We start from the raw sequence: 21079 nt of genomic DNA, 5'->3' as shown, positions 1-21079 counted from the left end.
TTGTTCTCTGCTGTCTATAGATGGATGAGTCACTCACACATTAGCGAGTATGAATAATGATAATATCACTTTTGAAAAACACCTAACCCAGTCCCCATTGTGGAGAAGGGTGGCATTTGTTAAAGAAGGGCCGGTTTGTTGTGTTCTAAAAAGAGAAAACACTTGACTAGCAATTTCACTTAACTTGAAACCAATGTGCTCTCAAAAACATAAATGAAATGCCCCTCAGGGTACACAGTAGAACATCACAGCATCATTAAAGGACGTGCCGTCTTGGCAAGTATGACCCTAATGAAGGAAGATGCTAATCAGATTATCCCCTGAAAACCGCCCCAGTGTAGTGAATGTAGTAGATGCGGACTTTCAAAAGCCCAGGCTGGTAGAATGTTCTGATCTTGGAGATTCACGTTTCCAGTTCTAGCTATGTCTCTGTGAGACCTTGAGCAAGTCCTAGAATCCGTTCTGGCCTATTTCCCCATCTGCAAAATGTGCAGATGCTTTTCTATAGGGACGCTTCCCACAGTAGTTCCAGAAATCCAAGACACACCCAACCCACAGACATGGAGCGCTATCTGTCAAGAAGGGTAAGAGTCTTATAAGAGAATAAGGACCATTTCCATAAGAAGGTTAAGCAGAATGCTGCCCCATTGGTGTGGGCCGTAGAGTTTTTAGTGGTTGTCGTCAGGGTTTTGGAGTCAGCCCAACGTGGGTTTGAGTCCTGGTCCCATCTCTCACTGGCTGTGTGAGGCAGGCAACTCTACTGAGCTCTCTGTTCAATGTATCCCTGTCTTAAAGGGTTGCTGTGAGGATTAAATAATGAATGAAAAGCCTTCAACATAGTGCCTGACCCAGAGCAACTGTCATTTATTGAGCGCTTACTATTAGTATACTTTCAACTGTTATAGAGCTCCAACTGTATGCCAAATACAGTAGGCTACAACTGAGCTACAGTGGAGGATGAATCGCCATCCCCCCCAAAGAATTCACAGCTTAGAGAGGACGAAGGAACATCAGCAGGCCACTGCAGCCCGGCATGGAAGAGCATTACCAGGAGATGAGCCTAGAGGGCCCGCAGGAGCACCCGGAGGGCCGCCCAGCAGAGCCTGGGGCATCAGAGCCAACTTCCTGGAAGGGCCACCATCTCCCCTGAGACCTGGAGGATGAGTAGGAGCTGTTTTTAACTCTGGCCGTGCAAACCACCCTCTCTGAACTACCGGGAGGCAATTTTCCCTCCTCTGTGGATTGCAAGACCCAAGGCAGAGCAGGCTCTGAGGACTCACATTCTTTTATTGCTCATGTTCCAGGTGTTGGGGCAGCCACATCGGAAGACACCATGCCATCTCATTTGTGTGTGTGTGTCTTTAAAATATAGTTTTTCGAGAGAAATAAGGCAATCCACCAAGAGTATCAACTATTAGCTCTTGTAAAGTCCAAGCAAAGGAATGAGCTGTAATTTCTTTTGCATTACTTCAACTTTTGTCAGTTACTATAACGGCTCCCACCATTAACATCGTCATCATCATGATCATTGTTCAGCTCGGGTGCTTTGGGAGAAGTCGTGGGCAAAGCTTGAGCTGGGGCAGGAGGGACGGTGGAGAGCACTGCGTGAAGGAAGGAGGTGCCTTACACGGCATTTTTTTTCTCCCTTCCCTGACTCCGCAGGCCTCCTACTCCAATGGAGATCACTTGTTCCTGGTCATTCTTAGCCCAGCATCAAGGGCTTGGATTATTAGTACTCTGCCATCATCAGTATTATCAGTACTCTGGCCAAGAAGGAGAGTTTCTCCAGAACCAGCGTCTTCCTGGGACCCAGAGAAGTGTGGTCACTGTTAGAATTCACTCTATATCCACACTGGAGCTGGCCCTTCATAGAATAAATGTCCCCATTAGAATAAGTGTCTGCTGAACACTAACCTGTTTGCCTCCCCCAGGTTGCCCTGGTAAAGCTTGCTCTTATTCTTGCCAGTGGGTTAAACACACAGTCTGCTGTTTTATTTAGACACTTCCTTCAGGTCCAGCAATAATCGAAGTCATTATTTGAATGATTGCTTCTAGTTGTTCTGATCTTATGACAGCAGTGGGTGGTAGCGTAGAGCTATGAGAACTGTCCTCTGCCTGTTCCAGCCCTTCCAACTCTTGGGGCACAACGAGCGATGCCACATGAGCCCGGAGGGGAGATGCCCCATAAACATGCTCTCTGACTGTTGCACTGAGGTGCTCAGGACTGGCATGTCTTGATGCCGTAGTCGTGTTTCCTCCCTTAGAGATCACCGTGATCATTTTAAGGTGTCAGTTTTGCCTGGCCCACAGGTCAGGGATCTGGGGACGCCAGTGCCTTCACAGAGGACTGCTGAGTGGAGGGGGGAGAAAGCAGTGAGGGCCTCCCTCAACTGCGTCTCTCACTCTGCTCCCTCCAGGAGTGGCCGGGCAGATGTGGCAGCCATATACCATGAGCGCATCGATGTGGAAGGCCACCACTATGGCCCCTCGTCGCCTCAGCGGAAAGACGCCCTGAAAGCCGTGGACACTGTCCTGAAGTACATGACCAAGTGGATCCAGGTAACTGAAACCAAGGACCATGATGCTGATCTTCCCTCTTGTCACTTCCTGTCAGTTTCCTTGGTTGTCATAACCCTTCAACATTTTCCTTCTTCCTGGTGTTAGTGGACGAGGTCAGCACCAGGCTGGGGTGGGTCTCTTTTCTTCCCACAACCCCTTGTCAGATACCAGCAGCTCCCTTGTTTTACAACCAGCCCAGCGGGACTGAAATGACCAGATTCGCATTCTTACCTGGCTCAGCTGGCCAGATGGCCCAGTTCTTTACCAAACCTAGTAAGTCTGTGAACCAGGTTCAAGCGGGCATGGAGACCAGACCTGGGTTCTGTCCCTGATCCTGCCACCCACCCCCTTGCTGGATGACTCTCAACAAAGTAAAACTTTTGTGGGCTTTATTTTCCACGTTTATAAAATGGGTCGGTGACCGCTCCCGTCTTATCACACACGTCTGCTGAAAGAGCGGAAGGAAATGAGAACAGAGAAAGTAGCTTGAATGGCTCAAGCCCAGGAGGGATGATTTCTAGCACTACTGGAAAGGGGATGTGCTTTCACCTCGCCCTCCTCGAAGTGCTTCTATGGTGATGTCCCACGGGTCCCATCAGGGCAGAAAAGTTTATGATTGAGGAAGTATCCTTTCCCCCATAACTTACAGTTTAAAACACTTGTTTACAAGACCTTCCAGAGTGAGCGCATCTCTGCCTGGGAGCTGACCTGACGGCTTTTGTCCACCTACAGGAGCGGGAGCTGCAGGACCACCTCAATGTCATCATCTTCTCAGATCATGGAATGACTGACATTTTCTGGATGGACAAAGTGATCGAGCTGAATAAGTACATCAGCCTGAACGACCTGCAGCAAGTGAAGGACCGAGGACCTGTCGTGAGCCTCTGGCCAGCCCCTGGGAAACACTCTGAGGCAAGAAGCGCCATAAGGCGGGGAGGCGGATGGATGATCACTCTGAGCTTGGTCTTTGCCCTGGGGCTTTAGCACTGAAGTAGAGAGCTGTGCCGGAGCTGGGCCTCCCGAGGCATCTGACCTACTTTGCTGCTCCCTTGACCTCTGCCAAATTGCTCATCCTCCTGTGTCTGTCTGCTCTTCTCTGAAATGGGCATGATGGTATCCACTGCACGGATGTTAGTGGAAATCAAATGAGATAAATGATGTGCGGTGCTTAGCATGTTAAGCTCTTAGCCTTTTAGTAGGGCTATTTTATTGTTGGCCCAAATGCGGCACTTCTCAGGCAAACCTGGGGGATATCAGATGCATACAGAGAATGCTCTTTCCCTGGAACAAAGCTGCCCATCTGATCTGTTTTCGTAAGGGAACTGGAGATAAGAAGGCGATGAATGAATAGGGGCTGAGGCCGTGGGTGCCATGCGTCAGCTCCTTATCTGAGGAGGCACGCTGCTTAGGTGCAAATCCCAGCCTGATCATGGACTGGTAACCCATAGCTCCCTGTCCCGGACCCTCTACTTCTTCTGAGTCCATGCGGTTGGCGATGCCATCATAGCTGCCCTCCTGGGCTGCTGGTAAACCCACAGAAGCATGCTGGGCCCACCTCAAGGACGATGTATGTGCCACTTATTACAATGATCATCATCACAGGGGCGGTTCCCAAGAGGGTGCTCCCCACAGTCACTGCCCTCCAGGAACTGAGCACTCTGAGATAGCTAGACTTTACTTACCCTTCTCTCCAAACCATAATTATCTGCAGTACTTGGTAAATCATGATGGGGAAATGAGGAACAAGCAGCATCTTTGTCCACCTGCTTCGCCCCATGTTGCCTCGTCACATGCCAGGGCAAGCTCTGGGTCTTCTGCCCACTCCCAGAGACAATTTCGTGCTCTGGACCAGGTAGCGGGTCTCTTCAGAGAGAGACTGCTGCCCGTGGAGGTGCCAACCCCAGGGTCCCAGGAATTGGCCTAGGGAGGGCCTGACACCTCCACCTATCCTCACAGCAAGGATGTGGTTGACAACAGACGCTCTTTGGTATGGATGGACACTGCGTGCAGGAGGCCGGGGTCTCTCCACTGGCCCTTTTGACCTCCTCTTGCCCACTACCATAAGAAAGTCTGAGATCTGTCTGGGGGTTGAGCAGCACAGTTGCCAAGAACGCCACTCCTCCCAGCCTTGTCCCATTTCCTAGGTGGACGTCCCTTTTTCTCAAGTTCCATGGTCAGGAAGTAGAGGTGCTGACCATTGGTACAGCAGCCCCATGAAATCCCTTAATATGAAGCCGGGAGGAATACTCTACACATTGGCAGGTCCCACAGAAAGTGGCTTCTTGCAAAGAAGTTCTGTTTTCTTGGCAAGGAAGATAATCTGCATTTCCAACTTGGCGCTCAGGGACATGCTGCCTCCAGAATGCTTGAGCATCAGCAGCTTACGAGCTGGGAAGAGCTTCTTCCAGCACGACGTTCATGAAAGCCAGAAGCAGTTGGTGGATTATTCAAGAATGGGGGCTGTGTTTGGGTGACAGTTCGTCATGTGACGGACACAACAGTTTGTGAGACCTGGTATGTGTCATCAGATTTTTCACGTATCCAAAATCTTCCTGCAAACGCATCCTACTTTCCTTAAGAACTATGGATTTTCTCAAGTAGGAAATCATAACTCGTGGGGTCATCAGAAACTCTCTACTAAAAAGCCTGAAGGCTAATTATTCTCCAGATCTGAGTTGAAAAACTCAATTTTACATTCAGTTCTACCCAGGAATATGTGTCTGATTTGCCTGAGGGCCAACAAGTCAACATCAGCCAGTTGATTTTAATGTCAGCCATAAATATTTAATCTGCTGCTAAATATTGGAAATATGTACAGAGTTTACACCCTCATCATGAAATTAGTAGTGTAATGAACGGCAGACAATTACTAATACTTTTAAGATTCAGGTGTAGGAAAGACATGCTCTAGGTCAAGAGCAAATCCTCTCCCTTTGATCTTGTGGCATTTAACAGCAGGTGGACCAATTCCTCATTTGCCTTTTAATTTTACTATAGCATTTTTGACGTATATAAGCTTTTGTAATTTATTAACTACTGAGTAGACAAATTATTATAAAATACTGAAAAGTATAAAGGGGCGCCTTATATTTACTAAACATCTAAGAAGTAGGACATTACCGTTGATAACGGTATCTCTTGTATATCCTTCCCAAACCCCACCACCTTTCCTGCCCCATCAAAGGAAGCTACTCTCTTAAATTATAAGTTATTTCCATAATAGCCTTTATCGTTTTATCATGTGTGTTCTTTAGTTTTATAGTTACTTGAACTTCGCATAATAATAATAATAATAACCCTGTCTGTATTCTTCTGCAACTTGCTTTATTTTGCTTCTCAAACTGAGAGCCCTGCGATGCTTGCAGGTGTTCTGTGTAGGTGTAATTCGCCTCTCTTCGCTGCTGTATAGTATCCCACCACAGAACCACATGAGTCATCTCTCCCTTCCACTGTTGCTGGGCATTTGGGCTGTTGAGTCTGCAGTCTCTATCCCTCTATGTGTCTCCCGGTGCACGAGTGGGAAGGGTTCCCGCTAGGTCCCTAGGGGCTACCTTACTAGATCATGGGGTGTGTGGATCTTCAGCCTTACGAGATGAAGCCACCTTGTTTTCTGAGACATACAAAAGTTTCTCATTCTTATGTAGTCAAACCTGGCAGGTGTTTTGGTCATTTCTTTCTTTGGTCCATAAAGTTCTCCCTCTCCTCTAGGTGCAATAAATGTTCACACATAGTTAAGAAAGAGAATGCCAAACTGGTGACTCTTTTGTCTTTGCAGATATATAACAAACTGAGAACAGTGGAACACATGACCATCTACGAGAAAGAAGCCATACCAAGCAGGTTCTATTACAAGAAAGGGAAATTTGTCTCTCCTTTGACCCTAGTGGCTGATGAAGGATGGTTCATAACTGAGGTAATTATAGAATTATGACGTGTTCATTATACAAATTCTATCAAACACCCAAAGGTAAATAATTACTCTGCTTTTGCACTTAAAGGATTTTGTTTTCACTTAAGTGTCCTTCATGGCCTCACTTCCACCTTTAGAGATGCCAAAGACTTGGTCAGGTGGCTTTGTAGACACACACCATAGACGTGGACCCAGAGTCACAGTTTAGACTTAGTGGCTCCAGACTCAATATATTAACAAACTGCCCTTAACTCAATTACCCAGGCTTACAATGTAACCTATTCAGTTTAAAGTGCAACAATTACTGTGAACCAAAGCAATCGCTTCAGGGCAGTGAAAATCAGGGAGAGGCTCAGCTTTGCTTTCACCTTTAAGAGAAATGTTTGGCAAACACAACTCCAGCCAACCCCGTTCCCCAGTTAGCCAACTTGATTTTGCAGAGGAGATTATCTTGTGTTTGGGATCCAAACCCTCATTGCCTCACACACGAATGACTTCAGCAGCTCCTGCCCGCCTGCCTTGACTGCAAGCTCACCAGGCTCTTGGATCAACTTCTGATCACGGGCCAGTGTGGGAGGGCCCTGGCCTTCAGGGGAACTGTGGTCAAGGCCGATCTAGAATCAGTTGACGGAGAGGGCGGGCTTTATCATAGACATGAGTTTGAAGATGGCTTGCAAAGAGACCAGCCTTCAGGGTGAAAGAGAATGGCAGGTGTTGGCACATGGGGGTCGTTGGTCGATGCCAATGAAGTCTAAGGCCTAGGACTAGCATTTATCTGCCAGAGAGAGTGCAGGTGGTGATCAGCAGAAATATGGATCAGGCAAATGGGTGGAAGGAAGTCTAGGAACCTAGGTGTGGAAAAATGAGTGTTCCTTGACATGAAATTTGGTCACTGAGGAGAACTGAGTCATTCCTGTGTGCTCTCAAAGAGAAGCATCGGGTCACCAAGGAAACAGAACAGACCCAGTCTGAGCTGTCAGTCTACACAGTCCTGAGGCCAAGTGGGGCCCATCAAATCAGCAGACTTTGGCTTCCACACCATGTGATTGCAAGTTTCCAAGAAGGTCCCTCTGCCTCCTCATTCTTCTTTCTTCACTTTAGCACACTGTTCGATGTTTGCCTGGAGTGAGATTATTCCAGGCTCACAGAATTTTCATGTACAGTGATTTGCTCACAGCTTTGCATTGAACACACGAGCAGTCAATTGCGTCACCTGGGTAGGTGTCTATACGACTATTTCCATAAAGCCAACTTTCCCAAGTCGTTCAAAGGGGCTGACGTTTTGAAACTTTCTCAGTTTAGGAAATTCTGGTGGAATGACTTTGACTTTTTCAAAGCAAAGAGATGAAGAGGGCCAGTCTAGTTACCTGTCACTCATTTCTTAGCATGATTATGAGCATCTACTCTTTCCTTTCTCATATTTAGCTGAAATCAAGTGCACTGAGAGGCTGGTTCAAGGTGGGGAGGGCGATTGAAGTGATCTGGAGTAATTTATGGGAAAGTAGTCTTAGGTGGGAAGAGTGACAAAGCCAGAGACACTGCACAACTAATGAGAGGCCATCTCCATTCCAGTGGGAGAGGCTCTGAACCCTCCAGTAGGGTAGGATGGGCACCAGGAAAGCTGCTCTAGCTCTGAGTACTTTCTGGAAGGTAAGAATCTTGGCAGTAGCACATTCAGCAAGGAGATATACATTTCTCCAGTGAGTCACTAAAACACAGTGGTGGGGGACCAGGGGGGTATCAGCAAGATGCTCTTGGTTATAAGTCATACACAACTTGAATACATGTGCCTTAAATAATAAAGACTTTTACCTCATACAACTGGAAGTCGAGATAGACAGTTCCAGGGTTGGTTCATCCAGCAGCTCAATCACATCAATCATACCAAGGCTCCGAGTTAGCTCTTCTGCAGTTCTTCTGGCTTTCTCTTCAGGGTCACAAGATGGCTGCTGCAGCCCCAAGCATCACATCCTTTCACGTCATCGCAAAGCAGAGAAGAAAGGGTGTAGCTTCTTCTTGTATGTCTCCTACTTTTATTAGGGAACAAAAAATATAACCCCAGAATAAGAGGCAGATACCAGTTTCATGGGACTCTGACAATTATAAAATTTGGAGGGGTCTCTCTTTAAGAAAAGAATATGTAATTATGAATATAAAATTAGGTATAGGGACTTAGAAGAAATGCATGAGAGTGAGAAGCCCTGATGCTTAAGCTTCTCTAACTGCACTGTTAACCCACTCCTGCCCAGACCCCGCTAGCAAGCCGCCCCTTAGGTCTCATCCAGAAGCAGCAGTGTGGCTAGAAAATTCCTGCCTCGAGTCCGCTTTGGTCCTAAGATCTAGCACCATACTGCAATGCGGACCAGGAGGCCACGGTCACAAGACAAATGTGATACAGAGGCTGCAGAATGAGGCACGCAAGGTCCCTGAAACTTAGGTCACAGAGAAGAGGAGGTGAGAGGAGAATGAGGACAAACGTTCTGGCTAGCTGGGGGCGGCCCACTCAAAAAGCCCAGTGACAAATCTGATGGGGCCTCATCCCCAACCTCCCAACACCCCTCCCCTCTGCACTGGGTGTCCAGGTACCTGCTCTTCTGCAGGAAGCCTGCCAGCTTCTGTGTCTTCTGAGAGCCAGCCACATGCTGATTACACACCATATTATATACTACGTTACATTACTTTTGTAATTACACAGTACACATACATATGTTTGTGTGAATCAGAACTCAGCCAGGGAGTTAACAGGGGCTACCCAGTTAACTGTATGGCTTAAGAAGTTGGGGAGAAGCCACCAGAACAGAAAGGAAGAATGCCTAGCAATTGATGAGTACTTGAAAAGCTTTTTAAAAATAGATAATTATTTCAAGAGGGAAACTTGGGGTGATTTTTTAAATATTTGAAGCAGAAAGTGGTTTCTTTTTTAAAGAAAGAAACCAGAAGGGAGATCAATAGGACATGAAAAAAATAAGATTCTGGATAATTTAGTGTTGACCCATTAAATATCGGGACTATCAATGTTATCTTGCCCTGCTTTAATTACTAATGAGGGGTGTTACAGAGCGAATCTTCATTGATCATGCCTGGTTCATTAGAAAGTTTATAATGACTCCTCCCCACATTTCAATGACATGAACATAAAGCCATTTTACCTTCTGCAGGTAATAAATCCATCAGGAAAAATTTCTTCTTAAAATTTTGGTCAACAACAACAATAACAGCTATCTTGAATGAAGTTCCCTCCCTTCTTGGTTACTATTTCTGTTCCTCTCAATGACTCTGCATGGAGGATATTGTTAGTCCTGAAAGTAACACACCACAACATGGAACACAAATGTGGTTCTGAGCTTCCTAGCAGCCAGTTCAAAGAGGGAAGCACAATCAATTACATTAACGTAACTTAGAGTGTCTGTCACATAAAAACACAAATGTTTCTCTGAAAAATCATGGTTGTCCCTGAGTCCTGAGAGAGATCAGATGTCTTTCAGTCACTCCTTTTTGTACCTTAGTTTCTTAGCCTGAATGAATACCTTTATCATTTTATGAATCCTTGAATTCATGGGCTTTTTTCCCCAAGACTCACCGGTAAAAATTATAGTTTCGGATTCTACCTTGATAGAACATGGGGTTTTATCTCTTTGTCATCTGAAAAACCCTAAAGACAAATGTCCGTTTGTTCCTTGTTGCCTTGGTCTTTTTTCTTTTACATCTTTCTGTTGTTCATTATACTTACCTGACTGCAGAGAATGGAGAACCCGTTGGCTATCTTTGTTCCCGCTCGGTGCCGGGGGGCTGTTCGTCCCGTCCCACCCCCCCCCCCCCCCCCCCCACGGCTATTTGCAGAGTCTCTCCCCTGGCGGTAGAAGAACGCTGTGATTTGCTCCGTGACCTGCCCAGCAGGGCGCAGCACCTGCGAGGATGTGTCTGTGGTAGACTGCGCTCGGCGGCTGCCGCAGGGCCAACTTCTCAGGCCTGAAAGCAGTTTCTCGGGTCTGGACAGCCGAGGAGTCTTTTTTTCTGATTTAGACGCGATTAGAAAAACAGCTGAGTCAGGACAAAAGGGTGCTGGCTGGGGCCAACAGAATAGGGTCCCATCCCCCCTTCCTTGCTCTCTGTTCCGCAACACGCAAGATCTGGCTTCCTTGGCAACCGTGCCACGCCCATATAAACACCACCTTTTTGCTACCACTTTACGTTTTGCAGACTCTAAGGCCACAGCTCTACCGGGAAGACTTAATTGAGTTCATTTTTTTTTTTAATGGTCACTTAGAGAGCTGTCCCTGGAAAAGATAAAGACAGGGAAGCAGATCGAATCTGTCACCTGGAATTGCAGGATTACCCCGTGTGACTGCTGTTGGCCTGGGGCTTCCCGCAACTTGCTTCTGCTCCCGCGTTCTTTAGTATATGGGCTGGGTTGCCACCCACTGCCGGTCCCTGGCCCTGGAGCTCCTCCTGCAAGGGTGGCAATCTGAGGCGTCCTTATTCCCAGAGGACTGGCCAAACATGAAGGCTGGAACAATCCAGGCCACCCACCTAGGTCAAGCCCTGGCCTGTCACACTGGCCAGGTTCCTTTCTTCAAGGGCTGCCTAATGGCTGCCCCCACCCCCTCGGTCTCCCTAAGACCTGGTCACTGTCCTGTGGGAACCTCTTTGCTCATGCTTGCCAGGGGTCAAAGGCTACACCCTTCACCAGCCACCCCACCCCACCCATGCTCTACCCCCCTCCCTCCTCCAGGGGGCACCTGCAATGGGGCTGGACATGGCCTCATCACCATGTGGTGGTCCAAGGGCCCTCGGGAGGGAGGTCCAGTGATGCTGCGTGTCCTTGGCATATGGGATAGTCAGGAACAACACAGGAAAATGCAAAGTGGGCAAAAGCTGAGGGCGGTTTCTGCCGAACTTAAGTGCATTCTTCCATTTCCCACCTCCATATGCAACTTCCCCCCCCCCCCCCTCCAGAAGCAGAATGTTCCTCTGAAACCCTTCATAGGCAGACATGGCGCAAGCGAAGAAGCAGTTATCATTACTTCATATGGAAGAATTTTTGAGCATTCCCAGACCCAGAAAATCACCTTGCTTAGGCTTTTCTGATCCCTTAGGTCCCATCTTGCTAGGGATGCACAAAATCAATCGACCTAAAGCACGGATGCTCACCGACACGGTTCGAAGCTACGGTGGCTTCCTGCTGAATGTGGTTTCCAGGGAAGGAGCTGCTCGGTGCCCCTCTGCTGCTCGGGGTGCGCCGTCTCTATAAAAAACCAATGCTGAACACCATTTTCGCTTTTCACCTTTTCTCGTAGAAGAGAAAATCCCGCTCGGATTTCTTTCAGTTAGCTACTAATATAGTAGCTCTTTTGTAAAAGCAAAGTGGTGTAACTCGAACTGTCAAAAAAGCAGGGGATACCTGTACCTAAAAAAATCAGCCAGTACTCAGTGGGCTCTGGTAACATCAGTCAGAACCCCTGGGGTGCCCCCTCCTCCTCGACTCCCACCTGCCCTTTAGCCCAGCTCAAACACCATCTCTCCCATGAAACACCCAGCTCTCCCCTAATTTCCTCCATCCTGGAATTCTCGTGAAAGCCGGAATCACTCCCCTGCATGCTACATTTGTCCATCTGCTCTTGTACCCTTCCTTCCTGGGCTGGAGGCTCCTTGCAGGCAGCCCTGTGGCGCCTCCGCCTTCGTTTTCCCCCATGGAATCTGGCACATGGCAGAGGCTCAGTATATGTTTGTGGAATATGAATTACTAAATGAATTAAAAAGTATTAAGGCAGTTGATTCTAGGTTGCTTATCACAGGCTGTTCACTTTGTAAGTCTTAAATCAGTAACCAAGTGAACAGAGAGGTCAGCTGAGTCAGGAAAGCCTTTCCTTTGGGCTCATTATTAGTAGTCCGAGAAGAGATTTCAACAGGGAGAAGGTGTTCAAACCAGTGATGACAATTCTCCTAGCTTCAGCGAGCCCACAGCTGGAGCCCAAGTGTGGGACACACCAGCTCTCGCCAGACACCACCCCCAACCCCGCTACAGGGGCTAAGTCCTATAGCCTGTCCTAGACGGTATCCCCCTCATGCCACCGTGCTCAGAAAGATAGGATGGGGCCCCAGCCTGATGAAAGACTGTGAAACGTGGTGCTCGTTGTTGATCTTCCGGACTCCTGTCTGAGGGGAGAGAAATGCAGCTAATTCGGCCCCAAGCTTCTAAGGGAGGCCAATATTTGTCTCCAGAGGAAAGATTTATTTTGAAAACTGGCAAAGGCTATGAAATGCCAGGCTCAATTCTAAGGCCTGTGGTCGAATGGCAGTTAGGCCTGGACCCAAAATATCTAGGGAAATCAAGACAATCTGGAAAACGTGGCTTCTGAGTTTTAGTGGCAGCTAGAGTGGTGTTGTCCAGGCCCGACTAATTGAGCTTCAGGAAGTCGGATGTCAAGTGCTGGGAGCTGCTGACTTTCTGGGGGTGATTAGGGTCGTCTGAGAGCACATGCACACCCTTCTCACCCTTGGCACACTTCAGGAAACATGATCCCGGGAAAAAGAAAAAAAAAAGGAGCTCAATCCATGCAGTGCTCTCCAGCCCTTCACTGAACTCTGAGGAATTCTGTTCCTCGTAAGCCCTGCTGGTTTGGCTCTCTGGCCTTTTCTATTCAAAGGACTATGCTGTGTGTGGCAACAGGGCTTTCCAGGGGCGGGCCGGGCCCGAGGCCTGAGCAGTTAGGTTCCGTGTTAGAAAGGCACAGAAAGAGAGACCTTTAGAGAGACATCCCTTTGCATAGGGGTGTTCCCGACCACCACTCGCACAGGGATCCAAGGACTCCCGCCAACAGGAAGCCTCCCAGGAGAGCAACGGGGGAAATCTAAGAAACAGGGATTCGTAATAGAAACCATCGCTCAAACTTAACCCTATCAGGGAAAACACCAGAGCCAGCGAACTGTCCTCACTGGCACAGAGTTTGAACTGAAGCCACCCCTGACTTGGGTAGTATCGGGTGCCTCTTTCCGCCTGAGATGATATCAGAAGCTTATATTGTATTTTTCCAGGACATGGGAGCTTCCTCTTATAACCGTGTCCTAGGACAATAAAGCAGACTTAATTTTAGATAGATGTTCACATTTTATTTATTTTAATCTGACCAGATTTCCCCTGTGTTCCCCAGAGCCCTGGAGATTCAGGGAGATGCCTCATCAAGAGAGGGAGGGGACAAACTTGGGTGCCCGACCCCACTTCCCTGGAAGAATTATACTTTTAGTGGTTGAAAAGAGGGTTGGTGGTCAAAAAGTTGTGGGGTTTTTTGTTTTTGTTTGGTTGTTTGTTTTTAGAAAGAGAGAGAGAGCACGAGTCGGGGGAAGGAGCAGAGGGAGAAGCAGACTCCCCATAGAGCAGGGTCCCCAATGTGGGACTTGATCCCAGAACCCTGAGATCATGACCGGAGCCAAAGGCAGACGCTTAACCGACTGAGCCACCCAGGTGCCCGAGGGTCAAAGAGTTTAACAACCAGTATCCCACAGGCACTGGCCAATGAGGCTGGAGGCCAGATGGAATAAGCCAGTGGGGACTCCCTGGTTCCTGCTGTGGACAACAGTCCTTTGGGAGCCGACTACGTGACTGACGCTACACCCGCTGAGACCCTGCGTTCTCTCTGGGAGGAGGGCCCTAGGCAGCTCTGCTGGGGCCACACAAAGAGCCCGAGAAACAGACTTGGACCTCGGCATGGTAATCCAGTATAAATAAGAAGTGTCCTTAGAAAAGGACAGATAATTTAACATAGCACATGATGGGTGCCAGGTGAATGGTTTCCAGGGGTTTCCAGGCCTGACTATTCATCCTAATCAGCTGGGGAGAGATGATCAAATGGAGAGAGTCCCTGCCTCACCCTGACCTACTGAACGCAAATACCCAAAAGTCGGGCCCAGGATAAGCTCAGGGCATTCTCTGCATGGCTAGGCTTGGGATCCCGCAGTGTAGACAGTGAGCGCTCCAAGTTTCAAGGTAGGAGCCCTCCCAGTGGGGGAAGATGGGACCAGAAGTCAACCCAAGCAGGAGGCACCAGGCAAGGCCCTGCACAGTTGCACTGGCCAGGGAGGATACCCACGCAGGATGGATTCCCACACCCTCAGCGCCCCCCACAAAGTCATTTTGGGGTGCACAGCAAGAGCCAGAGCCCGGATGTTGTCCTGGCAGCCGGTGACCCTGTGTCTCCTCAGGAGTATTTGTGCCTGCAGCTTAGCAACCATTTTCTGATCTACACTGAGGGGAAATCAGAAGGAAGAGGGGAGAGGTATACATGCTTATGTATCCCCAAAATGCAACAATAAAAAAAATGAGATTTTGCTACAGCAAGTACCTTGGCCATGTGCCAACAGAAACCAATGACACGGATTGTTCAAGCTGCTCTTGCTTCTTCTTGTCCTTCTATCCCTCCTTCTACCTTTACCCTCACTCCCAACCCTACCCCCACATCTGACTGTGTTCCCTATACCTCTCAGTTCAGCACCATAAAGGACTGAATGTGCCATAAAATGGTGAATTCAGAGATGCCACCAGGCATGTGTTGAACAAACTACATTAACTGGTTTGCTGATTTGGGAGTGAACAGTGAATATGCCTTTTTTTTTTTTCTTTTTTAGTTCTAAGGATGATTAAGACAAAGATCTAGTCTGAAAACTATAACTCTTATCTCATAAAGACTCCCGTGGCTTCCTAAATTCAAGCAAGCTGATGGTAGGCATTTCCACGTAAGTAGGCAGGGGAGTGCAGACACGGAAATCAAAGAACACAAGTGTATAAACATAATAATCATTTCTTCCAGTGTTCCCTCCTGCAGAGCTATTTCTGGTTCCTTCCTGTTAGGAATGATTAATTAGTTCAGTGGCTCATCAAAGGAAGGTCCCAGCACGGCTACCTGCCTGTGTATAGAGGAGAGGTCCCGAAAAGCTCTGGAACGTTCTGAACAAATTACACTTGGTGAAGATTTTGTTTAAATTTCCAGGATAGCGTTCACTGTAGAATGGCCAACACGTCCTGGTTTGTCTAGAACTGTCCCAAAGTGTGGCATCCCCGGCAGGGCCTCAGTCCTGGGCAGACCACGATGGTTGGTCACCCTGTTGACCGGCACAACCTCAGGCAGGCTCCGAGAGTGGAGAACTCCAGGTCCTCTCTCCTCCTCACGGCCGCCAACAGTTTCTCTCCCATGGCTGCTTCCTTCTCATGCTTCTCCCGTACGAGGCAGTACAAACTCTCCCTGCCTGGCCCGGCCTTCTCTGTGCCCGGCCTTCTCCACGACCAGAGCTCCCAGGGGTCCGTTGCTGGGGGAACCTTGGGGCCAGCACCTGGGTGGCCTCTCGTTGTGTGTCCCCTGCTACGCACGCTCGCCCATCCCACGGACAGTGATTCTCACCACAGGCGTCCCCAGGGCCTCATCCTACCTCACTGCCTGTCCCGGCCGGCTCAGGAATCAATATACAGAAGCCATAACCCCTCGTCTTTCCTCACTAAAAATAAGCTCTTTCAGAGGAAGGAATGCTTTCCTCCTCTGTGCTTCTCAGCCAAAAGCCTAGCAGAGAGCCCGACACAGATTCAGAGCTCAGGGCATATCTGTTGAGCTGCAGAATGGAATGAACAGGCTCTTCTCCAACGGGGGGGGATAAGGACATCTCCCACCATTGCCGGGGACTCCTCTCCCCAGCAAGACCCTATTCTTTCTAGATTCCCTCCCTCACCTATTCATTAGGGGGAACTACCCCTTCCAGGTGGGGCCCTTATTTGGGCTTTCTACAACACACTGCAAGAGGACCCAGTGTTTCCTGGGAATTGGCTGCCAACCCCACCATGAGCCCAGTTTTCTTAGAGACCCAAACTTAGGAGCACTGCCCTCCCCATTCCCATGGACACACACACACACACACACACACACACACACACACACACACACCACTCTTCTACCCCTGTCTCAGCTTTGACCAAATCTGGAGGGTCTGAGCACCTCCCCGGACATCACTAGGTGGTTCTATGTGGCAGTCCCTGGGCCTGCGAGAGTCAGGATGGGATTAGTTCTCCTCAACCAGCAGCTGGAGGACCCGCAGCCTGGGGATTTCTGCTCTGGAGGCCGAGGTAGGTCTGGGACACACATACATCAGTAGGACCTCATCTGTATGCATCTAGGTGACAATGTGGGGTACACAACAAAGACGGGGAAGCCACCAGGAAGGGAAAGGGAGAAAATCATCCAGATGCCATTTTGAAGCTAAGGCTGTGCATGAAACGTAAGGCATTCGGTCACTTCCGGGAGATGGGTAGCGTCTCACGTGAGCAGCCAGTTCCTTATTACTTCTTAAAATCAGTAAGAACAGTTGCTTGACTGGAGTGACTTGTCACTTTAATAAAAAGGAACACACTTCCCTACAATCTGCCAAAGCCCCAGTGACCTTCAGGCCGAGGCTTTCACGGCTGTATGTTTGTCTTTGTGGAATTCGTACATCAGGTATAATCAGCCTTCACCTCCCTTTCATCTGTCCCTTTGCTGTGGGGCACATATGTCCTGTGGGGGTCACAGCTGGTGAAGTCGTTAGTTACAGAATGTTCTACGGGTGCTGCAGAAGTCACTGCCCCGGAGCCCGAGAGAGGACGCGACACCTCCAGTTAGCTGACAGAGCTAAACTGGGATGTGTTGTGATCATCACCACAGACAAAGAACAAAAATGGTATCACAGGTTGGAAATGCAGTAAGTTAATAAAAACGTTCCCATGGAAAAATACAAGCTACAGCTGGAGAAGGAGGGACAGGGGATGATGGGAATTCAGGAAACAGAGAGTCAGTGCAAGAGTGTGATCTGGAAAGCGAGGGAGCGGTTTATGGGGTGCGACAGGATGGGTGTGCAAAGCGATATGACAGCTAAATAAGCAAAGGGGACTTCGTGCCCCACAGCCAGCCGCATCTGGTGACCGGCCCACAGCCATTTTTTGTGCATCTATTATGTGCCGGGCATGTCGTGCACAGTCATGTCCGCCTCCAGAGACGCTGTGAGGGAGGTGTTATCACATCCAACAGGGAAACCGAAGCACCGAGAAGTAGCTCGCCCCGGATCCGAACCAGCTTGCAGACCCAGAAAGCAACAACCTGGAATCCAGTTTTAAAACCTTTTTTTCTATACACTTGAGAACTGGCCACACTACTTGGTGAGTAAAGAGGCAAGGTCACAGGCAGTGACCTCCGGCTGTGGGGCCGTGGAAGGTGCTCGAGGACCGCGAGACAACCCGCCTGGGTTCCAACCCCCGCCCTGCCTCTCGACTGCTGTGTGGCTTTCAGAGTGCCCCTTAACCTCTCTGGGCCTTAGTTCCTTCAGCTGTACAGTGGGAAGAACATCATCCACACGGGGATGTGGTGACAATGGAGTGAATGTCAGTGCAGGCTGGTATTAGGTTACACGTCTTACGCGCCAACCTGTAAATTCCAGCATTGTTGCTTCCCTGCTTTGGTCATGACCAGTCAGTTCTACTTCCTGCATCTCAAGTGTTTGCGATCTCAGACCCTGCTCAGCAGACGTGCCTGGACAGTCAGGCTCGAATGGCAGTCTGCAGTGAAGGGCTGGGGATGTGTCCTCTGCAGGACCCACGGCTGTCGCACATGCCAGCATCTGCCATCTCAGGAAATCGAGTTCTGAAGGGAAGAGGGTGACAGGGAAGTGATGGTTCTGGAGCCCGTCCCGAATGAAGAAGACCGTCGCAGGAAACAAAGATGTAAACGGCTGCGCCACTTTCACATGTTTGACTAAATGAAGCGGAGGGGACTAATCTAGCCCACGTTGCTCCTGAGGTTGGAGCTCGGAAAAAAGGAACGATGGGGATGGGATCTGGGGGGAGGGCGGTGGAAAGGGCTCTGGGCTTCGATGGCTTTGCTAGAAAAACAAGGTGATTCGATTAGACACCGTGTTTTCCAACAACTCTCGGACGGCAGTCGGGTGTCCTGCAATTCAGTTCCGTTCTGACACCGACCCCCCCGGAGTTGGAACAGCCCCTCGCGCTAGGGGGCTCCGTCCCACCTGACTGTCCCCGCTTCAGCTGCCAGCCACAGGTCCTGGGTCCCCAGGCTACCCACACTAGTGTCCGGCTTGACTACAGATTGGAGGGTTCTCCCAGCCCGGTCAGCCATCTCATTAACAGACACTCAGGTATGGGGAGAAAGGGGCTCATTATGAATAACAAAAATACCCCCTTCACTCCAGAAATTCCAAGGGTTTTGGGAGCTCCGGGCCAGGAACCTGGGACAAAGGCCAAATATACTTTTCACTATACCATAGATACACTTTAACATCCCTTCTGTCTCTAACATGATATATTTAGTGGCTTTCAAACTGATGACGAGGTTCAGTTCTGCTCCGTGTAAGAAAATACCTTTATAACTAGAGCTCTCTGGCAATTTCAGGGGTTGCGTCCAAAGGTCTGTGCTACCTGGAGTAGGACGTGATCCAGCCGAGGTTGGGTGACCCCACTGGAGAATGCTGAGAAGGAAATCCCCACATTGGGTGCTAGTTTGGGCCAGATGCTCACTCATCACGATGGTTGGGACACAGTGTAATGTAACTGCCTTGCCTGGTTTCAGAATCAAGAGACACTTCCTTTTTGGATGAACAGCACCGGCAAGAGGGAAGGTTGGCAGCACGGTTGGCACGGCTATGACAACGAGCTCATGGACATGAGGGGCATCTTCTTGGCCTTCGGACCCGGTAGGCAAGACATGACCCCATGCTTTGTCCTCCGTTCCCAAAGAAGTGGTCTCCAGGAGGGGCTGACAGCACTCGTAAAGGCTGAAGTGATTTCTTTATGGACCTCTTTATGAGCAAAGCGGAGCAAACCCAGCTGGTCTCCATGAAACATCTTTTGCTGGCTTGCTTTCAAATGCTTCGTAGGTTTGGCAAATGCGGTCAAATGCTTTTCCTTGTAAATTTTAAATCTTGAGCGCAGTGAAGAAAATGTATTCCACATGTTTGTGATTCATTTTTTACTTAATTCATCAAAATGTTATTTCACAGCTATCTGATGTCCAGGAAAGCTTATCAGACACCAGGTTGCTGACAGCTGTGAGTCTCAGAGTTGATGTGATCACTTCACAGGGTCTGACTCTTCCACAGTTCCTCCCTGTCTAGAGCACCCATGCCTGTGGGGGTCATTCGGTTTACGGCCCAGCCAGAAGCTGGGATGTGCTCAAGGCCAAGCTAGGAAATGACCTTGAGCATGACTTTGAGAATGAGCCAGAAGGCCCAGAGACAGCTTGGATGAAAGCAAATTTACTCTGCCTTCTTTGACCAGAAATTTCTAAGTTTGGAGTAGAGGGGAGATGGAGAGGGTCTATTTGGTCATTTCCTTTAATTGACAGAGGAATGTAAATTCACATTGTGGAAACATTTATCAGACACTCTGGAGATCATACTATGACCCAAACACCCCTTTCTTTCTTAAAAAAAAAAGCAGAGGTGGGAGAGACATTCAACAGCGGCCATCAACCATCAGTTGACTGGCTCATAAGCTAGTCTTCTCCCTTACGACTGTCCACTCTCCTTATTAAATGTAATAAACTTACCCTGACATCCATACTCCAAATGCCATTTTCTGGATTTAGATCAGAATGTTTCAGCCCATGACAGTCCATTCTTCCCTTTCAAAGTATAGGTTAGAAGTCATGCCTAGAAGGTCTGCTCTTCTTGATGTAGAAAGACAAAGATCTATGTTGACCCCTCTCGTTCCATCTGCCTTGGGTCACTCTACTTACCACAAAATAGCTGCTGAGAACAACTAGGTGTCCATTTCTGCATGCTCCTTGGGAGCCCCTGGCCTCCTGGGCTTAGGGAACACACTGGTCCAGATCCTCTCCCGTACGTGATCCAAGCTCCCAAGCCCTGAAGTACTGCTATGTTGGTGCTGCTACGTCGGTAGCAGCAAACATTTATAGAGTGCTAACTGGGTTCACAACATTGGCCTAAGAGAGTTCAGAGGATGCCCAAGCACATTGCCATCAACCAATGATCGTTATTGGGTGCTCCCTGTCAACCAACCAGGTCAGATATAACCTCTTACGCTATATTCAGCATTAATTCACCAAAGAGCTCAAAAACATAATGAATGAGGGATGGAGCCTTAAGGATTTTGTTGAGGTCAACCGTTCATTAGATTAGGTTGGAGATATTCCAAGGCCGCAGGCTTTACATAGGAGAACATTAAACATTAGGGCTTTCATTCAAAAGCATCACCTCCTCCTTCCTTAGAAGAGAGAAATAAGATCATGAATGCAAAACAGTTGTCAGTGGAAGGAGTGTTTATAAACAAGAGTCTCAGGCATGTTTTAAAGCAGAAGCAAATCTAGCCTCAAACCAAAATTTTTAAGACCAAGTACCCAAAGCTACATTAGCTTAAAGTTAAATTCAGAGGGGAGAGTTTGTCCATCAACAAAGGCCTCCATCATATGCTCCTGTAAAACTAAAAACCTAAGCCTTTTATAGACAGATAGATGACCCCTGATGAAAAGGGACTGGGCCAACTGCAAAAAATGTTTCCAGGCAGAGACCGCCTTGAGAGCCTCCCGCAAACCATCACGTTTCTGGCTCCAATTCTCATGAAAGATT

At 48.6% G+C, this 21079-nt stretch overlaps 1 protein-coding gene across 1 annotated transcript in view; it reads left to right on the top strand.

Annotated features, from left to right (window-relative positions):
* ENPP6 (ectonucleotide pyrophosphatase/phosphodiesterase 6) overlaps positions 1-21079 on the top strand; it is a 108422-nt gene that overhangs the window by 84230 nt on the left and 3113 nt on the right. Inside the window, exons 4-7 of the mRNA XM_021694227.1 lie at positions 2418-2559; positions 3292-3471; positions 6335-6472; positions 19063-19186. Of these exons, the coding sequence (XP_021549902.1) occupies positions 2418-2559; positions 3292-3471; positions 6335-6472; positions 19063-19186 (584 nt within the window). The remainder of the gene's footprint in view (positions 1-2417; positions 2560-3291; positions 3472-6334; positions 6473-19062; positions 19187-21079) is intronic.

This window comes from Neomonachus schauinslandi, chromosome 2 (assembly GCF_002201575.2).
Source record: "Neomonachus schauinslandi chromosome 2, ASM220157v2, whole genome shotgun sequence".
Lineage (NCBI taxonomy): Eukaryota > Metazoa > Chordata > Mammalia > Carnivora > Phocidae > Neomonachus > Neomonachus schauinslandi.
This window is presented reverse-complemented; position numbering and strand designations above follow the sequence as displayed.